This window comes from Lithobates pipiens, unplaced genomic scaffold, assembly GCF_037356315.1.
Source record: "Lithobates pipiens isolate NorthernLeopardFrog02 unplaced genomic scaffold, aLitPip1_a1.2 Scaffold_19, whole genome shotgun sequence".
NCBI classification, from domain to species: domain Eukaryota; kingdom Metazoa; phylum Chordata; class Amphibia; order Anura; family Ranidae; genus Lithobates; species Lithobates pipiens.
The window spans coordinates 371,218,521-371,245,249 of NW_027507764.1; the positions used below are offsets into that span (position 1 = coordinate 371,218,521).

Sequence of the window (26,729 nt, forward strand, 5' to 3'; positions counted from 1 at the left end):
CGCAGACCCCGACAACCAACGGCCAGGGTTGTCGGGAAGAGGCCCTTGTCCTCATCAACATGGGGATAAGGTGCTTTGGGGTGGGGGGATCCGCAGGGCTCCCCCCTTCCCCAAAGCATCAACCCCCCCTGTTGAGGGCATTCGCCTGCTATGGTTCAGGAGGGGGGGCGCTCGCTCGTCCCCACCCCCTTTCCTGACCGGCCAGGCTGCGTGCTCAGATAAGGGCCTGGTATGGATTCCGGGGGGACCCCCACGCCGTTTTTTTGGCGTAGGGGGGCTTCCCCTTAAAATCCATACCAGACCTATGCGCCTGGAGGGGGAACCCATGCCGGTTTTTTATTTAAAATTTGGCGTGGAGTTCCCTCTCGAGAGCTGATTATTCTGTGAGAGGTGACATTATCGCCTCAATATAGATGGAGATCCGACTTGGAGGTGACTTCCATTGAAATCAATGGGTACCAGTAGCCTAGAAGTCGGATAGAAGTAGTACAGGAACCTTTTCTGAAGTCGGAGCGACTTCAGTGGTGTGCATTAAGACGGCTCTCATTCACTTACATTGCTTTTTACATGTAGCGCGACTTGAGGCGACTAGGGGCGACCTGAAGTCGGATCCTGAGTTGCCCCTGTGTGAACCCGGCTCTTAAGCTGCAATCACCTTAAAATGACTGGCCATGATGTGAGTGATTCTCCTAACTTAGCAAGATGGGGCTGTATTCAAGGTAGAAAAAAAGAAAGCAGAAAGTAGAAAACAAATATAGAATCACGCTAAACCTGTAAAGTAAACGGCTGTGAACCACAAATTGATGAATAAAACACATCAATTTTAAGTGTGTCCAAGTTTCAGTGTGAATAATGTGAACTTAACAAACAAGTAAATATATGCACACTCAAAGCATATCCCAAAGAGGATTTAAGTGAAAAAAACCTGTGAAACATAAATAATAATAGAATCCTTCAATGTCCAAACAGAAATAAAAAAATACAAGTCTATATGTGTTTGACTTGAATAAATATAACATCCACCCGTGCAAAATAGATTGATAGAGTCCATCCACAAATGAACCGAATCTTCAGATGCTTGATAAAGTAAGACCCGTGTTGAATCCACCACCACAATAGAAAGAATCACTTCTTACCAAATGTCTGTGATCCCCCGTTACAGAGGATCAGGGAAAGCCTGTAGTGTAGACAAAGCACTCCTGCTTCCTGCTCTTCACATCGCATCACGGAGTGTGGAATGCACTCTCACTGGAGCAGAGTGAGTTCAACGCTCGGTTTACTGTTTACTTTACAGGTTTAGCGCAATTCTATATTTCTGTTTTCATTCACTGTACTGGTGTTATACAGGAGAATTGCTGCTTCCAACACACAACCTTGAGATGATTTTATTGGTCTGCAGGTTTATTTTAACTCTTAGCGCAGTTTCTTTTTACATACTGTATTTAAGGTGCTTCCAGTTACATGAAAACAAAAAGCCCTCTTCTCCTGACAATGTCTGCCTACTGACAAAACACGTTGGACGGCGCGCCTGGTTTGTGACGTAATCATGCCCATCAGATGATCAGAGCCATTGTTGTTGCTTTGTAATTCAGTCTTTATTATATGAATGCAATACATTCTAAACTTTATGCAGTTTTACACTGTTTTTTGCCCCTTGTTTTCTTTATTCCCTTTACGGTTTCTGACTGTGAGTGATCATATTGGTGGGATTTGGAGGCCTTTGTACCACCCTTGCTATTGAGCGCTATTTGATCTCTTATTATCTGGAGATCCCATGCAATGTGTAAGAGGCATGAGCACAGATGTGGTGGAACCCCTGCGGGAATTATCACAAGAGTGGAGTGCTTAACTTGTATGGTGGCCTGATTTCCATTTATGGACTTTCATTTGTATTGTCATAGGACTTTTTGACTAATTTCTATTTATAATAATTGATATATTGTATGTATGCTCACTGATTTATCATGTTACACTTAAAGGGATAGCTCACCAATGTCTGTGTTTCTAGCTTCTAGTTACATGCAATATGTGGGTGCAACCATTGTTAATTTTATACTTTATTCTAATAAATGTTTACCGCATCAGTTGTACGCTTCCCCGTGTTTCTCTTTTTATCTTGCTGATTGAAACTATCACTTGTTCAGTGAGTTCTAGTTTGAAAGGACCATCTTAGTACTTTCTCTACTGTATGTATCTTGTGTTGCTTATAACTATTCATTGTTTAACTCTAAGCCTAAGTTCACACTGCTGTGGTTTAGAAATCGTGCAAGTTCAGCAGTCTGAATTCGAGGGCAATTTGAGAGACATCTGTGCGGGTTCCAGGTCTATTCAAATCGCCCCCAAAGTTGCCAAAAGTAGTATAAAAACGACATTTGGGAATCGGTGCGGCGCCGCACCAATTCAGATGGTGTCATTGCCAGCAATAGCCGCCAATTTGGCAAATTGCATGCCAAATCGGCCCAATGTGAACGCGGGCTAAAGGCTGCGTCACTAGGGAAATGCAGGTTACTTTCAGGTGTATTGTATTGCTTTTGAGATCTATTTGAGGCATCTCTGAGTTCATTTAGAGTTCCTCTGTAACCAGCCATTAACCTCCTTCTAAACTGCATTAGTCTGCTTCAAGCTACTTTTGCATTCCCATTGACTTGAATGGGGAGAGAAGCAGCCCTGATGTAAACAAAAGCCCAAATACACAGGCCCGGGTAGACACGTAGATCTCTTCCTGAGAATAAGTAGGGGTGTATTCTTGATTAGCTACTGTTTATAGTGAGACTCATCCAGTGAGGAGACATGACACATGTACAGTCACTATAATCTTCCCTGCTATCAATAAGCAGAGGGAAGGATTGGTCAGGCTGGTAAATGTGTTGGGCACAACTGGTGCATCTGATATTGTAAGCACTTATTGTTGCCTATGTGCACCTCTTAACAATTTTATCCTCATCTGAATCGCATTAAACAATTTAATCAGGGTGGGGTTGAGCTGTTTATAGCAAGGTTAAAGCCCAACTTCGCGAAACTTGAAAAGCATCCCTTATAATGGGGCTGCGCTCATACTGTAAGGCAGTGGTCATCAACCTTGTCCTCAGGGCCGACTAACAGGCCAGGTTTTATGCATTACCATGGAGAGATGCAGACTAGAATACTGCAATCACTGAGCAACAAATGATATCACCTGTGATGTAGTTCAGCTATCTTGCAAACCTGGCCTGTTAGTGGGCCCTGAGGACAGGGTTGATGAGCACTGCTGTAAGGTTTAAATTCTTGTAAAAGTGTAATAGTTAAAGTAGATTTACTTAACTGATCCTCTGTGATGCTAGACTTATCCCGCAGTGTCTTCTGCTTGCAGCGTCCTCTCCCCTATGCCCCTGCAGTCTAAAGTCCTGATGTCATCAAGATCATGAAAGGTCTATAGCCCTGCACTGAACATGATGATATTGAGGGACAAAAGTTCACAGCCAGAGTGTAGAGGAACCCCATCTGCTGGGAGAGTAGAGGGGCAGTTGAGTAGAATTGGTTTTACTCACTCCCCTAGACTAAACAAGCAATTAACTCTTGTAGTACATGCGAAACCCCTCTGCAAGTTTCCTGGAGCTGGGCTTTAAGCTAAACATACACATTACAATCTGATTGTACAATCTCATTTAGATCTACTAACAACTATGTAGTTCAGGGATCTGCTTAATGGAATAGAAATGGAATAAACTGTACATATACCTTAAATCTGAATGTGCTTGTATCTTCTGAACGTTAACATCAGAGTCAAGGACGTTGAGAAGAACAGCCAGTTGTCTCACCAAAGTGTCTTTCTGTTGTTCACTTAGCTGACTGACTGCAACCTCTAAAATGAGTTCAACCAGGTTTTGTTTCTTTGGATCTGTAGCAGGAAAAATAAGATCACAGACACGTGGTGGTAAATTTATAATTATGAACCAATTTCAAAGAGCCATGTTGTAATATAAAGAGGAATATAGTGGGAAAATGTGTATCTATGATTATTTAAAAGTGGGAAAAAGTGATCAATAAGTATCTTAGGTTGAACCTGGGCTGTTCTGTGACAGGGTTGAAGTGAAGGCGCCTTGTCGTACTTGTAAGTACTAGAGTTGGTGTTCAAACCAATTCTTGGGACCTTGTGGAGCTACTTGGATCCTAAGCCCAGGCTTTACATGGGGCCTTGACATCTACCAGATTTTGGAGGGCAGGAGAAGCACTAGCATTTGACAAAAGACTGACAATTAGTGGGACTTGTCAGAAAGTGTGGGTTTTAAATGTAAGAATTCCAGACCTTGGTATACAGGTATGTAACACATAGTTACATTGGTCCAGCTTGCTTGTAACTGTGTGTATATTATACCTGGCCAATGCTCCTGAAAGCTGGAAATTACTGTAGACACCACTTCTCCAGCGATCTCCACTTGCTACGGGGTTCCCCTTAATATTCATACCAGACCCTAAGGGCCTGGCTAATGGACGGGGGGGGGGGGCAGGACCCGGTCCCGGTTCCCAAACACTTTGTATGACAATAACTTGCATATAAACCTTTAAAATGAGCATTTTTGATTTTCATGTTAGTGTCCCATAAACTTTAACAGGGTGCCATGGCTTTCGAATTTGCCGCAAACACTACATAAGGTTCGTTGTTCGCTGAACGTCCGAACAACCAAAGTTTGGCCCGAGCATAACCGTTCGCCCATCCCTACTCTGCTACATGGTGAGCTCATTAGGTCTCAGCATGGATGCCCTATTCTGAAAACGCTTTGCATTTTCCGAATGAATGAAAAACCTTCTCCAACTGGATTAGGTGAACAGGTGTTGCAATGATGTCACACTCTCCACCTTGTCCAATCAGACGATTTTCATGAATTCAGAGAATGAAAAACATTCTCTGAATTACACCATGACGAGCGGCTGATCTTTTGTGTTCACAAGAAATCAGGCCTGGTCGATGTCCCAGCGATCTCCATTTGCTTCTGGGTTCCCTGCTGAGCGGCTGAGCTGGAAAGCATTCTCTGAATTGTGCCCATGCTAAGCAGCCAACCTCCTGTGTTTATAATGCAGGAGAGCAGCCGCACAAGCATGGGACCTGTAAGCAAGAAGCGATCATTGGAGTAGTGGTATCTACTTCAGTGGTTTCCAGCTTCCAGGGGCTTCAGCCAGTTATGGTATATACATAATTACATTAGTCCAAGCTGAAATTCTTCTTCAACTTATATGGATGACATGGTTCCATGTCCTGCCTGGGTCTATGATCAAAAGAGTACCACGGGGTCACAGGGATTGCTCTGAAGACCAACACAAGCACTTACAAGCAAAATAAAGTGCCTTCATTTGTAACTTTTACCATTTTATAGGCCAAGTCCAATTTAATTACTATAACCACATACAAATCTTTCATGATCTCAAATGATTGATGATTTCAAATCTTACTATGAACGATAATCGCTGTCCACTAATAGAATTAATGTATGAACAGCACCCATTCATAAAGAGAGCATACTGGTATGTAAATGTAATAAGAGGCCTTTACCTGCAATCAAATATGTATTCGGCATACAAAAGCTAATTAACTTTGCACGTGTGCCTATTATTTGTTAGATTAGGCCATTTAGAACTATGGAGCAGGATGAGAAGTTAATGTACATCTACACAAGATATTAATAGTAAGTATTGCATAATTCCCTGCCATAGTTCGGATCTTTCAGATTTGACAGACTTGCATGACACAGAGTCCAGATATTATTGTGTCAAATATTTCTTTGGTATTGGTCAAAATGTAGCCACTTTGCACTGCATATTGTATCACTAATACATTTATATATACGCTTGCGAGAACAAACATATGAGCTACAAAGTATATCTCCCTGGCGTTGTATTAACATTCATACCAGGACGCACTTCCACTGTGGCTGTGTCCATATCTGACTCTCCTTTTGCATCTGTGACCTTCAAATGAAACAGATAAATTCCTTCCACCAGATTAGTCAACTGAAGAACTGGTTTGTGTTCAGACGAGTCCATCACTTCCTGTCAAAAAATTATTTTTGTACAGTTCACAGGGGAGAAAAACATAAATCAGATGTATTAAATCAATATAATTTAGAGTTGCATAGACACTGTTTAGCAGAGTTCGGACTGAGGGAGAGAGAAGAAGCACAACGAGTCAATCAGTTGTGCTGCAGTGCAAAGAGGAGAATGACATGAGCTCATAAGTCTGCTGCACCTCCTTTTACTGTCCAATCACAAGTTGGGGGTGGGGAGGAGACCTAAAAGGCGTAATTTATTCTTAATGACACCCAAATCCACCTTGCCAACAGATACTGTATGCATTGCAGGGCATGCTAATACACTACTGTGCATTGTGGTGTGCTACTTAACAAAAAAAATGATACACAGTGTGATTTGGAGCATTAAGCGGCCCAATCAAATGATTTAGGCTGTCTTAACACAACACACATCAATGCACTTGTTAATATACTACAACAGTTTGACATCAGTCCAGTCTGATCCAAGTGTTACTGAGCTGCAGCAGAGAAAAATCAGGTGTTCTCCACTGGCACAGGGCTGTGTTGTGTGGCAGAGCTGTGTAAAGTTCAACACTAGAAGAACAGTAATACAAATGCTTTGTATTTAATTGTGAATTTTGCCAGCAAGGGTAGAGATAGGTTGGTTGTCACATCCTCCATGCTTTCCCTCCTTGTTGGGTGCCAAGCTAAGATCACATGGACATGGGTTGAGTTCTTTGGGCTATGCCAGGCATTGAACAGGGTCACCAACCCTTGCATGTGGAATAACCCTTTGCCCAAAGGCGTGCTCACGTATGCCTTGGGCCAGGCAGGAGCCACGGTCATGGGTAGAGTCAAACATAAAGGCAGCCTTCCAATTCAGCCACATGTCTGCAGTACCCAAAGTGCGGAGTTCCTCACTTCCATCCCAATTGCCTCATATGACGTCTTTGACTTTCAGTGGGGATAACTGAATGATGTCTGCAGCTGCAGGCATCATTCAGATATAATCTTTTTTCAGCCGGTAATTCTTTGCACCATAGGAACAATCATAGCAGCAGTTCAGCCGCTTATTCGTAACTTACAGGCATCTCTATGACCATCGGAGGCCCGGGCGTGACGTTATGACATCACCTTTGGGCCCTGGAAGTAAACAAAGCCAAGATCTCAGCTGGAAAGAAAGAGATCTGTAATGTTTTTTTTTTCTCAATCTCAATCTTTCCAGCCTGGAGGAGAGATGTGGGGTCACGCACCATTCCTATTACAAAGGATGTTTACATTTCTTGTAATAGGAATAACAGTGATTAAAAAAAAAGAAATTGAAGAGAAAGTGTAAAAAAAAAATAAAAAAAAATGAAAGTAAAATAAACAATAATAAAAAAAAAATATTGAAAGCGCCCCCGTCCCCGTGTGCTTGCGCACAGAAGCGAACGCACGCGTAGGGCACGCCCGCAAATGTGAGGCATCGCCGCATGCATTAAAGCAAGAGCGACAATTCTAGACCTCCTCTGTAACTCTAAACTGGTACCCTTTGAAAAAAGTTAAAGAGTGACATGTTGGGTATCTATTTACTTGGCGTAACATCATCCTCACATTATACAAAAAAAAATGGGATAACTTTACTGTTTTGTTATTTGTAAACAAATTTTCCACAAAAAAAAAGGCATTTGAAAAATTGTTGCTCAAATACCAAGTGACATAAAAAGTTGCAACGTCAGACATTTTATTCGATAGGGGGTCTGCGAAAAAAAACATATAAAATGTTTGGGGATTCTGAGTAATTTTCTAGCAAAAAAAAAAAAAAGATGATTTTACATGTAGAAGAGTTTTGTCCCATGTCCTACACAATTGCACTGATGTATATATGATGTATGTATGTGCATTTGGAGGGACAGGCTGAGCCTCTGACCACTCCAAGAGTCAGCATACCTCTGTTACCTCACTCCCAGTAACAGAATGGGGTCCCACCGAGAATATAACTCTTCTCGTACCTAGTGACCAGGCCATTGATCTCACTAGTCCACTCCCAACGACTGGAAGAGATGGACAGCTAGGGAGGGAATCAATGCACTGACACCATCAATAGTGAAGAACCTGTCACCTAACCAGGTACTATGCCAACGACTGGTTGCATTTTTTCCCTTACAATTATTTATGGTAACTACCTCTTCCTTCTTGTCTTTTAAATGAATCTCTGTCATAGTGATGTTACACATGCCCCATATTGTGGTTATGGACCCAAGTTCTTTAGTATTATGCCAAGACCTCACATGCACCCCTTTGAATAACTTCAGACCAGGCTCTGAGCAGCAGACTGTAGACTTAGCACATGTATCACATGCAATAACGTCCTTTTCCTAACTAAACTTAGCTTTGGCTGCCCCACGTTACAGGTGAAGTCTCTTTGAGAAGGGGGGGGGGGGGTAGAAACACCCTAGTTTTCCTTGGTGAACTGGCAAGAACAGGGCTAGAAACGATGGCATTGCTGCTTGAGTCTTCAGTGGATAAATGAAACCAGCAAGTGAACTAGCCCTCCAGCCTTCTCTTATAGCGAGGGCTTTTTTTCTCAGAAAATAGGTGCAGGAACTCAACCACCACCCCCCCCCAAAATTCCCCTCCCGCCTACACACACACCCTTCAAAATGCATCAAAGGAAGGGTCTTAAGGAGGCCATACATCGGTTTAATTCCGAAAGAATTTTCTCATGAAAATCATAACTATTAATTTTGGCATTACTTTTGTGCAGCCATTGAATCTGCATGATCGGGCATGTTGGAAATTTTTTGAAAAAATTAACAAATTTCTTATTAATGATGGGAGAATCATGCAGGAAATATAATCGAAAAAGAAATGTGCATGAGCTGTGACCTGGAAAGAAATGAAAATTCCCAGCCACAAATTTTCTTTTCTCTAGCAACATGAGGTGGAATTTAAGGCTTGGTTGTTTGAACTTTGAAATCAATGGCAGCACCATTAGATCACAAAATGCACAAAATGTCAGATTTTTTTTAAAGAAAATTTGTTCAGGATTCGACCCATGTATGACTGGCTTCAAAGGGGCATTAAACACCAGAAGCACATTACAAAAAGAGTGCAGAATTTAGGCATGCACTACACACAGACTGCTAAGTTCAGGCATTCTTTTCACAGCTGCTTACCTCTGCATTCCCTATCCACTTCTCACTTTCACCCCTCTTCAGCTCTGTGTGCAACCCCCTATTCCAATGCCCTCGTCTTCTCCCTCCCTCCTTAAAAGCTCCACCATCTTCCACGTGTCTTACTTGTGTTGCTGTATTAAGCTGAAGCACTCAGCTAGCTCTAGTACCTCTCGCACACTGTAGGTGTATCTGACACTCTCATTTGCATGGGGATCATCCAGTGGGGGTATCAGGATCTGCACTGCACCCCAGCACCTGCATCTGCCTTGTCCCCATTCTGCACTCAGTGAGAACCAAGCTGTCACTTGTGAAGCTGGACTTCTGTGTTTTACATGTGATAGTGGTGAGCAGGGAGCAGAAGGCCTGAGCCAGAGGTGGTGGAACTGAGTTCCACCAAGTTCCAGCTGAAAAAAAGCCCTGCTTATAGGTGAATTTAAATGTGGGTGGCCCTTTTGAAATATCCTAAATTTCCTTATTTACTTACCCCTGCTGCTGGGCTCTGACCATCTCTCCTCCACTGGTAAGATACTATCCCCTGATCATCAACAGACTTTGATCCATCTAGTGAAATGGAAGTATTGGGAAGAACGAGGGTACGTGTTCCACCAGCATGAGCCTTAGGAGGGCTAATTTTCCCTGTAAGTGAAAATAAACATTTAAGTCATAGACAGTCCTTCCAAACAAAGAGTTCAAATATACAGTAATATGTACAATCTGGAGGAAAGAAAGGGAAAGAGCAGACTTGATTGAAACCTTTAAATACATCAAGGAGATCAATCAGGGGCAGATCCAGGGGGACAATGGGGCAATTGCCCCCTCCCCCAAGAATGCAGGTGAGTGGGCGGGCGGGTGGTCTGCCTGCGGGTGACAATCCGTAACATGTAGCAAGTGACGTGGCAAGTGACAGTCGGCAACGTGTGGCAAGTTAGAATCTGCAATGTGTGGCAGGTGACATGGCAGGTGACGTGGCAAGTGAGAAACCGCAACGTGTGGCAGGCGACGTAGCAAGTGACAATCCGCAACGTGTGGCAGGCGACGCGGCAAGTGACAATCCGCAACGTGTGGCAGGCGACGCGGCAAGTGACAATCCGCAACGTGTGGCAGGCGACGTGGCAAGTGACAATCCGCAATGTGTGGCAGGTGACGTGGCAAGTGACAATCTGTATCTGGTGACAGGTGATGTGGCAAGTGACAATCCACAACGTGTGACAGGTGACGTGACAGGTGACATGGCAAGTGACAATCTGCAACGTGTGGCAGGTGACGTGACAAGTGACAATCTGCAACGTGTGGCAAGTGACAGTGTGCAACGTGTGGCAGGTGACGAGGCAAGTGACAATCCGCATCTAGTGGCAGGCGACGTGGCAAGTGACAATCCGCATCTGGTAACAGGCGACGTGGCAAGTGACAAGCTTCATCTGGTGACAGGCGACGTGGCAAGTGACAATCTGCATCTGGTGACAGACGACATGGCAAGTGACAAGCTGCATCTGGTGACAGGCGATGGTGGCAAGTGACAAGCTGCATCTGGTGACAGGCGATGGTGGCAAGTGACATGCTCAGGGTTCCCACTGATTCTGCATTATGGGGAGTTTAACTATTTCATTTTATATAACAATGTAATAATAGAAATAATGCGCTTTAATCATCCTGACACCATATTAACCATGGTGCCATGATGATTGAAGCGCCAACACCAGCCATTTCCCCGATAAATTGCCCCCAAAAAAACATATTTTCTGGCAGTGCCCCTCCCAAGACTAGACTCTGGATCCGCCCCTGGGATGAATAGGGTTCAGGAGGGCAGTAATGCCAAGATCCAGAAAACAAGGACATGATCTCAAACAGCAGGAGCAAAGTTCAAAACTAATCTTAGAAAGTGTTATTTCACTGAAAGTGTAGGTAAGGCTTGGAACTTGAAATGGACTTCCAGAAGAGGTAGTGAGTCAGTTAACACCAAGTGTATTCAAATATGCTCAGGACAAACATAGATCTAAAAAAAAAAAAAAATTAAGAAAAGCAAAAAAAAAAAAAAAAAAACATGTAAAAATTAACCAACGGTAATTTTGCTCCTGGCCGGTGGCACACGACATACCAGTATATTACCTCATTCATATGCACTGCCTGCACCCCTTGGGGAGCGCCATGCCGCAATCTGCAACTGCTGTGTCCGATTGCAGTACTTGTTATTTTTTATATAATAAAAGTTTTAAAACCCAGTGGTGATTAAATAGCACCAAAAGAAAGCTCTATTTGTGTAAAAAAAAAATCATATAAATTTAATTTGGGTACAGTGTTACACGACCGAGCAATTGCCAGTTAAAGTAGCACATTGCCAGTTAAAGTAGCACAGTGCTGACTAGCAAAAAATGCCCTGGTCATGAAGGGAGTAAAACCTTCTGGAGATCTAGGATTTTGTTTATTAGCCTACACAATAACACATCTTTACATCAAAGCGGAACTCCATCCAAAAGAGGTACTTCCACTTTAAGACCTCCTCCCCAGCTCCTGCTAGTGAAATGGAGCTTTTGCGGAGGGGGGGGGGGGAAGCGGGTACCCATTTTGACAGGTACTCGCTCCTACTTCCGCTTTCATTGCCTTAGGGATCGGAAGCGGAATTCTCCTTCCCCCTCCCTCCCAAAGTCTTCTGGGACACATGATGGGTCCCAGAAGACTTTGGGACCAGTCACAGAGCGCAGTGTCGCTCGAACATGTCGCAAGCTGTCACAGCCGGGTGCCCATAGTAAAGACACCAGCAAGGGAAGACACAGAGAACATAGCTGGGGTGAGCACACCGCTGGATCCTGGGATCAATTATAGCTGTTGACTTTTAATTTTCACTTCAGAGACTGAAGCTCCACTTTAAGCAGGAACTCTTTAATTTTAGAGGCTTTGTAAACAATACTGTTTTATAGGAATGTAGTAAATATTTCAGTAACATATGTCTCTGAAATGGTGCTTCACTCTGACTCAAACTGCAATTGTGAAAGAGCACACATTAAAATGAATTGACTAATCACCTTAAGAGCTATGTGCATACATATTTTTTATTTATGAAAAAGTTATGACAATAAAACAATAAAAATGACATTTCTAGCATTATGCATACACTGCCTGAGCTCACAATCACCTTTTAGTCTTCTCTTGTTCCTCCCTATAACCCACAGATGTAAAAGAGGTTCAATAATTGACATAAAGGGATTGATTTACTAAAACTGGAGTGAAAAATCTGGTGCAGCTGTGCATGGTAGCAAATCAGTTTCTAACCTCAGCTTATTCCATTAAAGTGGTTGTAAAGGTAAAAGTTTTTTTTACCTAATGCATTCTATGCATTACGGTAAAAAACCTTTTAAAAGAAAAGTATGGGAATGTTGTTTTTTTGGAATCATACTTATCTAGGTGGATGCAACATTGGTCCAGTGCTGCATCTGTCCCTCACTAAGACTGAGAACCAAGCGACCAAAGACCACCGATCACTTGGTTCTCAGAGTTTTCTGCCCTCCACGCTCACTGGAGTGCTGGGCTGTGGAGGGGGCAGGAATTGCCGGCTTTGGCTCTCAACAACTCGCTGAGGGGCTGAGCCAGGTGATGGTCCAGGCATGTGGGCGGATCCCAACCATATGGTTGCGATCTTTCCCAGACCAGCTCTGTGACGTCAGCCTACTGTCTGCTGAAAACAGGTCATAAGAGTGCAGAATGAACTGCACTCCACAGAAGCTTTGGCTGTACATTTCCTTTAAATGCAGCTCCCCCTTCAACTCCCCTAAACCAGGTCCAGCACTGTGCACTCTGCAGCAGCTCTTCTCCCCTCTCCTGGCTCTCATAAACTTGGCTGAGACCTTTCATATCCCTCAGCATTATAGCACAGTAAGCAAAATATATTCCTGCATGTACAGTACAAAGTATTGTCTATAAAGATATTCCACAATTGAGAGTTATTAACCTACGATTCATGTTAAACCAATTTACAAAGGGGAACATAAGCAAATATATCAACTTGTTGTGTAGAATATTGTCATTCAAGCCACACCTTGTCAAATTTACTCTGGCATAGGTAAGTCTGTATAGAGGCAATACTGAGTTAACTGCCATTCACCAGGAGTCAAGTGTGGGTGGGTTAGCCAATTTACATTTGAGAAGTATCTCCCGACTTGCATAAAACAAGGAGAAAGTAATACACAAGTTTAGTATATCTATCCCCCTTGACTTCCTCCAGGTAGCTCAGCAAGAGCACCATAGGTTCCAACGGTATCTGGACCTCGCTCAAATAACTCAACGTCCTGACCACCCCCCCTCCCCCCAGTATGACTGGAGCCTGGGGACCAGAACTTGTGCCAAAACGTCCCCACCTCACTTCTACATCTAGGATAATATGGGTCAAGTTGTGGGCATATGTTGGCCATTCTATGCGGGGTGTAGCACGTCCTGTCTAGGAACCAGAGTTGGATAAACCTTTGGCTGCTATCATGGAGGGAATAAAAGTAGATACACAGTCCTCCCATTTATCCTCGCCCAGGGCTGGAATATCTGCCCTCCACCTGTACAGGGATCGAGTGGGTTTAGTGTCATGAGCCACCATCAGGTATAGATACAGGGTGGAAAGGGGTTTTCCCATCACGCTGGAGGTCAACAGGCACTCTATGGAGTCAGACTCGGGGACTAGCAATTCTTTAAACTGGGCCCCAACTGCATGTCTTAGTTGCCAGTACCTAAATTCAAATGAGCTGGGTAGCGAATATAGTCATCTTAGTTCTTGAAAATACATGTTCTTCCCATTCAGTATGATATTTTTTAAGGTAGTGATCTCCCGTTTGGCCCACAGAGAGTGGCCCGGGATGTCATATAGGTGAGGTAACTTTGGGTTCCCCCAGAGCGTTGTGTGTGAGGATACATGATTTGGATTGTTATATATTGCCCTAGCGTCCTGCCAAACCTGGATCATAGTCTTCATGGGGGCAGTCAAGGAGCGGTGAGCTTTCACCCCCCTGAACACCAAGTTACTCAAAGCCGCATAGGACCCTAGAATAGCTACCTCCAGTCTTACTGTCAGATTCTGTTTGGGCTGAGAAAACCACCATCGCATCGTGAGGACGGCGGCCGCCCAGTAGTACAAGAGGAAGTTGGGTAGCGCCAATCCTCCTCCCGATAAAGGAAGGTATAGGATATGCTTTGCTACTCTAGGTGGCTTTTGAGCCCAAATAAATGAAGTCAGTACCCCCTCCAGACACCGGAAGAAGGCTTTAGGTATATGTGAAGGGATGTTACGGAAGAAGTACAGGAATTTTGGTAAGAATATCTTTTTTAGCAAGTTAATTCTGCCAACCGGTGTGAGTGGGATGACACGCCAGGCCGTACATTTAACTGTGAGCTGGGACATGAAGGGATATATATTCTTCTCTATGAATTCACCCATTTTACCACTGATCTTAATACCCAAGTAGGTGAATTCATCAACCCATTGAAGGGGCATGCCTGTGTCTGGGGCGAGGAACAGAGGGGTGCAGTGAAAACAGCACCGACGACCAATCCCAATTGATACAAATTCCTGATAACCGATCAAACCATTCGAATATATCTAGACACTTCTTAAGAGACGAGTCATCCACAAGATAAAGCAGGGTATCGTCTGCGTATAGGGACAGCTTTTCTTCCAGTGGGCCCACCACTATGCCCCTTACCCCCCTCTCGGCCTTTAGAGCAATGGCCAGAGGCCAGAAGCTCCAATGCCAGGGCGAACAACCCCGGTGACAGAGGGCATCCATGATGTTTCAATGGCCTCAAAGAAATGTGTCAAGCTGCTTTTTCCGCATTAAGAGAGGCCACTACATCTACCAACTCTGGTTGCGCCCTAGCCATATGTGTGAAAAGTCCCGGGCACGAACCCTGTCTGATCTGGATGAACCAGTGTGGATATGACCACGCTTGATCTGTTGGCCAAGACCTTGGCCAGCAGTTTTGCATCCATGTTTTGTCAATGATATAGGGCAATATGAGTAGCATAAGGAGGGGTCTTTTCCTGGCTTAGGGATTACCACAACAACAGCCTCACTCAGGGAGCTCGGAAGTGCCTCAGCAGTTAGCGACTCAGTTAACATGGCGTGGAGTCTAACAGCTAGCTCTCCAGCATACTGTTTGTAAAATTCTACAGGGATAACGTCCGGGCCGGGGGTTTTACCTGATTGAAGTGTCTTAAGTGCCTTTAGAATTTCCTCCACTGTGATAGGGTCGCCCAGTTAGTTGCGATAGGTCGAAGTCAAGACAGGGATACCAACGGGCTCTAGGTAAGAAGTCAGTTCCTTACTAGTATAGGTCACCCTGGAGCTATATAGAGTTTGGTAGAATGAGACAAAACAGCTGTTTATATCTTCAGGGTCATATAGAAGATCACCATTGGGGCTCTGTATGTGCGAGACGCAACATTCCCCCCCCCCCCCCCCCAGGAATGACTGCTCCCGAGAAAGCTAGGCCAACAATTTCCCTGATATTTCCCCTTGTTCAAATATGTGTTGATATTGGGCCAGCATTAGTTTTTGAGTGAGAGAGGTGCGAAGACAGTGCACCTCCCCAGTCAGAGACTGTAGTCTAACATAATCTTGAGGGTCCCTAGATCTAACAAATCTCGCTTCCTGCAGACCCGCTTCTATCTCTGCTCAAGTCAGCTCTTCTCTCTCTACGAGTTTTTAGTGATAATGGTCTGGTACTGTCCCCTTGTTTAAGCCTTGAAGGCGTCCCACACCACCAGCACATCTGCCAATCCAGGGTTGACGGCCCAGCAGTCTAGCAGTGCACCTCGAAATTGCCAATCCAACGCAGCATCTGACACCCAGAATCTGGAAAAAGTTCCACAATGTATCCTCCAGGGCCGTGGACAGGTCCAGGCTCAGAAGCAACAGTGCATGTTCTGATATATCCCTGGGAAGTATCTTAATATCCATGAATCTAGGCAGAACAGCTCTACCAGCATAGGCCAGGTCAATCCTGGAGAAGGAGCGGTGAGATGCAGACTTACAGGTGTAAGCACGAGACTGAGGGTGTCTCCATCACCACACATCCGTCAGACCGTATGTCTCCGCCTATTCCACCAGCCCAGAATGCAAAGTGCCACCCGTGGACATTCTATCCATGCCCGAGTCAGGGACCAAATTAAAATCACCCAAAACGACAATGTTATCATTGGCAAACTGCTATTTTTCTTTTTTTTTTCTTTTTCTAAATATTTCTTTATTAGTTTTTTTTTACATATCCATTATACATTTCACCATTTACATTCATCGCTCTCTTATGAGCTTCCATAAAATCCATTCATAGTCATTTCCTCAAATACTAAAAAATTATACATATACATTTATACATTCATATCCCTCTTACCCATTTTTTTTCCTTTTGGTGTGGCTTGCCCTATCTCCATGCCTTTTTATCCTGATGCCTTTTTATCCTGATGCCGTTATGGAATTTTCTATCCAGCTTGCCCATACTCTTTCGTATTTCTCTCCATGTCCTCTATTCCAATATGTCTCCCTATATAATGGTAGATTACTATTTACTAAATTTCTCCACTGTGTTAATGTTGGGGCTTCCACCTTCTTCCAACTCAGCACTATTGTCTTTCTAGCATAAAAAAAAGCAACAGGCCCACCTGTATTCACCTCAATATATGGATGATATTATTCCCTACTAGTCCTGATAGGCAGATCTCTGCCTCTTGATTTAAAGAGACTGTCTACTGACTACTATATTAATTACTTTCAAAACCTCCCTCCAGAATATCACTATCTTTGGACAAGACCAGAATATGTGGATGAAGTTTCCTGGGATACCTGCACATCTCCAACAGTTTTGAGTTTCCGTTGGAAATATTTTGTATAGTTTGTATGGCGTATAGTAACTTCTATGTGTTATTTTAAATTGTATTAATTTATCTTGCGGGGATACTAGTATTTGGAGTGGAGATCTCCATATATCTTCCCAGTTTTTGTCTACTAATGTTGGAACATCTCTTGTCCAGCTTTCACATTTTGGTCTTTTTCCTTACCATTTGCTCTAATTATGTTTCTATCAATTGTGGAATCCCCCCCCCCCCCGGGAACTGAGCCAATAAAGCATGGATCAACTGCATGTACAGTGCCTTGCGAAAGTATTCGGCCCCCTTGAACTTTTCAACCTTTTGCCACATTTCAGGCTTCAAACATAAAGATATAACATTTTTATTTTTTGTGAAGAATCACCAACAAGTGGGACACAATTGTGAAGTGGAACAAAATCTATTGGATTTTTGAAACTTTTTTAACTAATAAAAAAATGAAAAGTGGGGCGTGCAAAATTATTCGGCCCCCTTGCGTTAATACTTTGTAGAGCCACCTTTTGCTGCGATTAAAGCTGCAAGTCGCTTGGGGTATGTCTCTATCAGTTTTGCACATCGAGAGACTGAAATACTTGCCCATTTTTCCTTGCAAAACAGCTCGAGCTCAGTGAGGTTGGATGGAGAGCGTTTGTGAACAGCAGTTTTCAGCTCTTTCCACAGATTCTCGATTGGATTCAGGTCTGGACTTTGACTTGGCCATTCTAACACCTGGATACTTTTATTTGTGAACCATTCCTTTGTAGATTTTTCTGTATGTTTGGGATCATTGTCTTGTTGGAAGATAAATCTCCGTCCCAGTTTCAGGTCTTTTGCAGACTCCAACAGGTTTTCATCCAGAATGGTCCTGTATTTGGCTGCATCCATCTTCCCCTCAATTTTAACCATCTTCCCTGTCCCTGCTGAAGAAAAGCAGGCCCAAACCATGATGCTGCCACCACCATGTTTGACAGTGGGGATGGTGTGTTGAGGGTGATGAGCTGTGTTGCTTTTATGCCAAACATATCGTTTTGCATTGTTTGCAAAAAGTTCGATTTTGGTTTCATCTGACCAGAGCACCTTCTTCCACATGTTTGGTGTGTCTCCCAGGTGGCTTGTGGCAAACTTTAGACAAGACTTTTTATGGATATCTTTGAGAAATGGCTTTCTTCTTGCCACTCTTCCATAAAGGCCAGATTTGTGCAGTGTACGATTGATTGTTGTCCTATGGACAGACTCTCCCATCTCAGCTGTAGTTCTCTGCAGTTCATCCAGAGTGATCATGGGCCTCTTGGCTGCATCTCTGATCAGTCTTCTCCTTGTCTGAGCTGAAACTTTAGAGGGACGGCCAGGTCTTGGTAGATTTGCAGTGGTCTGATACTCCTTCCATTTCAAAATGATCGCTTGCACAGTGCTCCTTGGCATGTTTAAAGCTTGGGAAATCTTTTTGTATCCAAATCCGGCTTTAAACTTCTCCACAACAGTATTACGGACCTGCCTGGTGTGTTCCTTGGTCTTCATGATGCTCTCTGCGCTTTCAACAGAACCCTGAGACTATCACAGAGCAGGTGCATTTATACAGAGACTTGATTACACACAGGTGGATTCTATTTATCACCATCAGTCATTTAGGACAACATTGGATCATTCAGAGATCCTCGCTGAACTTCTGGAGTGAGTTTGCTGCACTGAAAGTAAAGGGGCCGAATAATTTTGCACGCACCACTTTTCAGTTTTTTATTTGCTAAAAAAGTTAAAATTATCCAATAGATTTCGTTCCACTTCACAATTGTGTCCCACTTGTTGGTGATTCTTCACAAAAAATTAAAATGTTATATCTTTATGTTTGAAGCCTGAAATGTGGCAAAAGTTTGAAAAGTTCAAGGGGGCCAAATACTTTCGCAAGGCACTGTATCTAAAAGTGTAGTTCCCAGGTATATTCCAACATTTTCTTATTTCGGCAAATTAAATAATTATCCCTTCGGGTGCAACTTGTGATAGTTTTTTAATCCCAAATCTAGTCCATGCCCCTGGATCTTGGATGGAATCCAAATGTGGGAGCTCTGGATTTCTCCATAGTGGAGTGTTTGGGGATAAATCCCCTCTCAAACTCTGCTATTTTCAATGTGATCTGATTCAGAAGAGACAGAGACGCTGGGGGTGGTAGATATAGACCCACGATAACCCACCTCATTGAACAGACTTGTGCATAAATAATTACATATCTGCCTTCCAGATCCAGGGTCAGGTCTAATAGTCTGAAGGGAAGTGATTTGAGCACTAATATGCTGACCACCCTTGCAAAATTCGAGTGTGTACAGTGGTAATGATACCCAATCCAGGGTTTCTTGAGGGCTGAATTTCTACTGCCCACCAGGTGGGTCTCTTGAAGCCCACAAATATATGGGTTGTATGACTTATTAAACTGGAACACCAGGGATCGCTTAACCGGAGAGTTCAGTCCCCTGGTGTTAGGTTAAGATATTAAGGGAAGGCATAAATTGCACTTGGGAAATAAATATTAGGATCTTGAGACTTGGTCCTCCCTGAGAACACCCGCTAGACCCGGAAGGGATCAAGTATAAAACAGTGTAATGCTGACATTTGGAATCTAGTATCAAGCAAAGTTAGGAAAGCTTTTTTAAAACAAAAAATTAACATAAACCGTAAAAATAAACCAGACCCGGTGGGGCAACATTCCCCCCACCCATCCCCCTTAAAAATGAGGAGGGCTTCCAACCCAAACCAAATCAGCTCGCCAGCTGCAAAAGGGGGTCCTGTGCAAGAGGTGACCTCAACCCTCCGGAGAGTATCTGGGGGCTGAGCGGCAGTCAGAGCAGCTTCTACATCGGAGACATCTTCTGGGATAATGAAACATGCTGCATGGGACAAGGGACAAGGAGGAAAAAAGAAGGCAGTTTGATGTCATAACGGTAAATGTAATCTATCAGTAGGTATTTGTAGTATAGTTCTACTGCAGCCTCAATGAGGAAGGAAATAAGGGGAAGAAGTCAGATCGCAGGGATCTCCTGACTTTGTCCCTGTCAGGGGCACTTACTTGGGTTGCTGCAGGTGGGGCAATTGGGCACAACCGATGCAGCAAGCCCCACATGTGTGAATAAGGCACAACAGGTGCAACAGAGGCAGCCATCCGGCCAGTGATGCTTCAGCAATGGGCCAGGCTGGCAATTTCAGAGGCCTGGGCCCAAGGGAGGATGCAGCTGGAGTTAACAGGTACTCACATTCGGGTCAGCAGGGCCTGCAGCAAGGAATCCAGCCAGATAGATGCTTCTCTGGGGGAGTTGAAGAAGCAAATTGTTTCCCCGCCCTGGACCCTCAGGCGAGCCGGAAAAATTACACCAGGGGATGTTGCACACCCTCATTGCCACCTTAACAATTTTCTGAGCTTCTGGGTCTTCACTGAGTAGTCAGGGAAAATCATCAATTTGTTTTTCTGAAAGCTCAGGTCACCTACGTTCCTGGATGCAAGTAGAATCTCATCCCTGTCCCTGAAATTAATCAGGCGAAGGATAAAGGTTCTCGGAGGGGCTCCCTGGGCGCAGGCTTAGGCGGGATTTGGTGTGCCCTTTCCACCACATAATGGGAAGACAGACGAGCATCAGGCAGAAGGTTCCACAATATGTCCTCCACGAAGCAGGTGGGATTGGTCCCCTCAGCTCCTTCAGCTAGGTCCACGATGCAGAGATTGCTCTGTTCTCTGCATCTTCAGCTCTATACTCCAGGGCCTTCATTTTAGTTTGGAGTGTGTAGGGAGCAGCACCATGCTCTGCGACCCAGTCTTCCGTGTTGCTGACTCTGTTCGGTCTCTCTAACTCTAGTTCTGAGTTTGTCTATATCTTGCCACAGGAGGCCTACATCCATTTGTACACCCTCAATTTTTGCCATGGGGTGGCCACCATCACCTCCGCCTGCCTGGGAGGTCGGGAGTCAGCCGATTCCATAGGGTCCATCTGTGAGGCCCTGTGTGTGCTGTGAGTGATGTGGGGCTCCACGTGGGGCCCCACGTGGGGCCCAGGGTGCGCCTGGGGAATCTATGGGATCAATGGCAATTTCAACTTTTCCCCCTTACCGGTCATTGCGCCCGATGATCTGCACCTCATTCAGGTATCCTGGGCTGGGAAATCAGAGAGTAAGAGCACTTTGGGTCTGAATAAGAGCCAACGGTCAAGCAGAGCTCTAGCAGAAGCAGCTGCTCACAGCACCAACTTGGACACACCCCCAACCTTTAATATCACTTTAAGCGTTGACTAAAAAAAAATGAAGCTGATTTGTTTCTATGCAGAGCTGCACTAGATTTTGCACTCTCCAGTTTTAGTCAATCAACCCCAAAGTAAACATCATTACAGGTAAAGTGGGCCATGCATGAATTGAAATTCAGCCAGTTCAACAGGAACCAGCTGAATTTAAATGAATCTATGGACAGGCTGGTTGCTATAAAGTCGATCCACCAATCGACTTCAGTACAACCAGCCTGTCAGGTTTTTTCATACAGTAACAGCAATCACTCTAATTTCGACAGAGTGGAAACCTCACAGCCAGAAAGACAGTGTTGATGGGGGAATCAATTTTCTTTCCTTCTAAGCGTGGTTGAAGGAAAGAAAATTGCATAATCTATGGCCAGCCTAAGAAACAGATATTAAAATCAATTTCAGTCATTTTAATAGTGGCTGAAAAAGGTCTGCCTACCTTTTTCAGTCATGCCCCTTTGACAAAAGCCTGGCAAATAGCTGGCTTCTGTCAGATTGAACTTAGCTTTAGGCGGGTAAGCGCTACTGATTCCAATTTGTTTGTATTCAACAATTGTAACATAGGTCCTTCAATCTGGTGTTGAGGAATTTTTCCTTTTAGTAAAACTACTTTTCTAGCAGAGAAAAGCAAGAGTCTTTTCAGCTGTTTAGAGCAGGGGTTGACAAATTTGCTTGGAATCTAGGAGCCAGCTAAAAAAGTTAGGAACCAGGTCTGTGGCAGCGATCTGGACCTGTCCCTGGCCTGACATGGAGACGAGTGAGGGGAAGATAGTGCCGCGCCCCCACCCCACCTGTCTCCAAGTCATTGCCTATAGCATTTAGAGGGACATTTTATTTTATTTATTTTTTTCAAATGACACTTTTTTTTAAAATTGCATTTTAGTGTAAATATGAGATCTGAGGTCTCTCTGACCCCAGATCTCATATATAAGAGGACCTGTCATGCTTTTTTTCTATTACAAGGGATTTTTACATTCCTTGTAATAGGAATAAAAGTGACACACATTTTTTTTTTTAAAAGAACAGTGAAAAAAATAAAAATAAAAGTTAAAATAAGAAAAAAAATTTTTTTTTTTAGACGCGCCCTGTCCCGCCAAGCTTGCGTGCAGAAGCGAACACATATATGAGAGCGGTGTTCAAACCACACATGTGAGGTATCGCTGTGATCGGTAGAGTGAGAGCAATAATTTTAGCCCTAGAACTTCTCTGTAACTCAAAACGTGCAACCTGTAGAATTTATTAAACGTCGCCTATGGAGATTTTAAAGGGTAAAAGTTTGTCGCCATTCCATGAGCGGGCACAATTTTGAAGCGTGACATGTTGGGTATCGATTTAATCGGCGTAACATTATCGTTCACAATCTAAAAAAAAAATCGGGCTGACTTTACTGTTGTCTTATTTTATTTTTTATTAAATAAATTATTTTCCTCCCAAAAAAAAGCGCTTGTAAGTCCGCTGTGCAAATACGGTGTGACAGACAGTATTGCAACAACCACCATTTTATTCTCTAGGGTGTTAGAATAAAAAATATATATAGTGTTCAGGGGTTCTAAGTAAAGGGAAGGAGATAGGCTGGCAGGCAGGGGAAGCTCCATTAGCATTGCTGGTTGTCATTCCAACAGCCACCACAAGAGGGCGCCAGATTCCAGAAGGAACCATAGGATCGCAGAAGGCCTCAAAGCCGGGGGCGCGGCCCGACGTGATCATGCCGGGGGGGTCAACGGAGAAAGGATACCCCCAGCTGTGCTGCCCCAGGCTCCAGGTCGCTAATTCTAGTCGCAAATGCGACCTGGCACCGGGTTTTGTCGAGCCCTGGTTTAGAGTATGTTCTCATTATGTCATTTTTTACTATAATGAGCAATTTGTATGGCAAATTAAAGCCCAGAGTTGTCATTAGGAAGGGGGTGTATTTTTGGAAAATTACCAAAAAAAAATAAATTAACATCTGCTGGTATTTCAGAACGATGGTAGCATTGGGATGAATGGTTGAATACCAATTTGTACATTTTATAAGGCGTGTAAGGTAATCTATGGTTTAAATAGTATAGAGAGTAAAGGTTCAGTGTATAAATAATTGTAGGAAAGAAGGTTTTTCCCACTTCCTCAAAATTAATTTTGGTTCCCTGAACCACTGAAACCAAAAGGAGCAGGGATATGAATTTGGATAAAGCAATATACTGTATGCTTGTCACCTGTTTTGGACAGATTTTAAGTGTGGTCAGTTTTCAGAAAGGGAAACTTGTATGCCCAGAGTCTGTGATCTAAATTGGGCCTAAGACCCCTTTCACACTGTGCCACACTGGGCGTCAGCGGTAAAGCGGCACTATTTTTAGCGCTGCTTTACCGACGTTTTATTGACACTATTCACCCACTAACGGGGAGGTTTTAACCCCCGCTAGCGGCCGAAAAGGGGTTAAATCCACCCGCAAAACGCAGTCGCAGTAGCATTTTGCCGGCGGTATAGCAGCGCTGCCCCATTGATTTCACCGTTCCAAAGAAGCTGCTGGCAGGACTTTTTCTGACACCCTGCCAGCGCACAGCTCCAGTGTGAAAGTCCTCGGGCTCTCACACTGGAGTGAATGGAGCAGCTGTTTTTGGGCGGTTTGCAGGCGCTATTTTTAACGCTATAGCACCTGCAAAACGCCCCAGTGTGAAAAAGGGGTCCAAAAGCATGTCGAAGAGTGAGAGTTATTTTTCAGGTGTTCAAAAGACACAATTGTACCATTATCATATATAGTAAGTGATGAATATATGTGATCTCTCTCCACCCTACCATAGTGTAACGGCAACGTTTTAAAGTGTGTGTTGAACCAGAGAGGTGTACTAGTTAAAGTCAATGTATCAATGGTATTACCCAAGGTTTTGGCTGTATGCCATATTATAATTTCTATATATCAGGGGGGACATTTTTGGTACATTTATGGAGGGGAAGTCTAAATAACCGATTAGCGAAGCCTGTATATGATCCCTGTACTGCAACCACCAGGACTGTGGGCATATTTTCAACAGAGTAGTCAAGCCACTATGTGCTTATACTTAAAGGCTCCAGCTCCCCTATGCACCAATATAGCATTCATGTACTTTTTTGCAAAAATATCAAAGTTTTCCATAAAATCTACAGACACGTACCTTACTGTCATCCATCCATGATTCCAAATGTATCTATTGTTTCTGTCTTACGTCCTTACAGACTTTAGTTTATGACACAGGAAGAAGTTGACCAGCTGATCTCATTAGCACGCACCCTACATCATTTACCCTCCCACTCCCAGCAGCACATTTTTTTTAAATGAAATGTAATCAATCAGTTATCACCCTTCTCACTAAATACACATTATACAATTAAGTTACATTTATGGCCATCTTTATACAAATACATAGAAGGGAGTGGACAGAAACACTCAGCTGTCAAGCCCTGTTCACATGCCTTCATAGTGGAAATTCACATTCCCACATTTTTTTTTTTGTAGCAAGGGGGGAGGTGTTTTGGAGCATTTTCGCTCATCATGGACTGAATGGGCTGCCCTACACACAATCGCAACTAGTAATTTTAGGTGTATAAAGGTGGCCATATACTATACAATCTTGTACAATCTCCTTTAGAGTTACCAAATTTATATAATAGGAGAAAACGCCTATCTAGCCAATCACTCTATATCCAATCAGACAGGCCATTGCACTACATAATTTATGTCATAAAGAAGATTGTACAATCACATTGTATAGTGTATGGCCACCTTTATACACCTAAAATTACTAGTTGGGTTTTCAGTGCCATTAATTGTTAACAACACACCAACACAGAAGCAAACGCACATTTTGGCATGTGAAAAAATGAATGGCAAATGCTGCATAACGCGCAGTAAAAAACACGCAACCCACAAAACGCCAACATGCCACATATAGCACAGCCCATTTGAATCAGCAGGCTGCTCTATGCGTGTCACAGGAAAAACGAGATACAAAATACACTATGCTAGATGTGAATGGGTCCTGAAAGTAAAATTGGTGCGATAACACAAGAATAATGAGGCTCCATTCACATCTATGCGTTTCCTTGCATTTTAGAAATGCACTGCACCAAAAATCGCAGTAAAAAACGATCCCAACTCCGCTCTAAAAAAAGGTTGCTATGTGTAGGGCAGCCCATTGAGATGGAAGGGCTGCCCTATGTGTGATGAGTGAAAATGCTCCAAAACACCCCCACCTTGCTAAAAAAAAATGCACGTGGGAATGCGAGTTCCTACTATGCAGAGATGTGAACGGGGCTTGATAGCTGAGTGTTTCTGTCCACTCCCTCCTATGTACTTGTATAAAGATGGCCATACATTATGCAATCTGATTGTATATTGTGTATTTAGTGAGAAGGGTGATCACTGATTGATTGCATTTCTTTTAAAAAATGTGCAGCTGGGAGTGGGAGGGTGGATGATGCAGGATGTATGCTAATGAGATCAGCTGATCAACTCCTTCCTGTGTCATGGCCTACAGTCTGTAAGGACGTAAAACAGAAGTAATAGATACATTTGAAATCATGGATGGAGGACAGTAAGGTACGTGTCTGTAGATTTAATGGAAAGCTTTGATATTTTTGCCAAAAAAGTACATAATTGCTATATTGGTGCATAGGGGAGCTGGATTTTAGAAAAAAAGTGAACTTAGCCTTTAACCACTTCAGATCCGCGCTATTGCCAAATGACGGCATTAGCGCGGACCTACATTTCCAGGACTACGTCTATTGACGTCGTCCTGGTTACGAGCGGCCTGCGCGCCCCCTGAGGGGCGCGCGCGGCGCGCTCTGTGATCGGCGAGTCCGTGAGACTCGCCTGATCACCGATCCGTGTAAGGGGTCGATCCCGACCCCTTATCACGTGATCAGCTGTCAGCCAATGACAGCTGATCATGTGATAGAACGGAGCCGGTAATCGGCTATTATTCCTCCTCGCGCTGACAGCGCGAGGAGAGAAAAAAAAAGCCGATCACCGGCGGCCGTGATCGGGACATCAGTCCCGATCACGGCCATCAATACAAGGGACCACCTGCCACCTGCCTGTGCCCACCTGCCTCCCGCAGTGCCATCCTGAAGTAAAATAAAAGAAAAAGTAAGTGCCCCCCGTCAGTGCCCCCTGTCAGTGCCCATAGTGCCCACAGTGCCACCCACAGTGCCACCCACAGTGCCACCCACAGTGCCACCCCACAGTGCCACCCCACAGTGCCACCCACAGTGCCACCCAATCTGCCTCAAAGGTGCTGCACCCCAGTGCCGCCCATCAGTGCCCAGCAGTGCCGCCCATCAGTGCCCAGCAGTGCCGCCCATCAGTGCCCAGCAGTGCCACCTATCAGAGCCACCTATCAGTGCCACCTATCAGTGCCCATCAGTCCCATCTATCTGTGGTACCTATCAGTGCCCATCCGTGCCACCCATCCGTGCCACTTATCCGTGCCACCCATCCGTGCCATCTTA

General features: G+C 44.0%; 1 protein-coding gene across 2 annotated transcripts in view; it reads right to left on the bottom strand.

Annotated features, from left to right (window-relative positions):
- The window catches only part of KIAA0319 (KIAA0319 ortholog), an 81,694-nt gene that overhangs the window by 13,803 nt on the left and 41,162 nt on the right, over positions 1-26,729 (bottom strand). For both annotated transcript variants that reach the window (XM_077492283.1, XM_077492284.1), the window contains 3 exons: positions 9,645-9,796; positions 5,886-6,024; positions 3,718-3,877 (listed from right to left, as the gene is read on the bottom strand). In XM_077492283.1, coding sequence (XP_077348409.1) covers positions 3,718-3,877; positions 5,886-6,024; positions 9,645-9,796 — 451 coding nt within the window. The remainder of the gene's footprint in view (positions 1-3,717; positions 3,878-5,885; positions 6,025-9,644; positions 9,797-26,729) is intronic.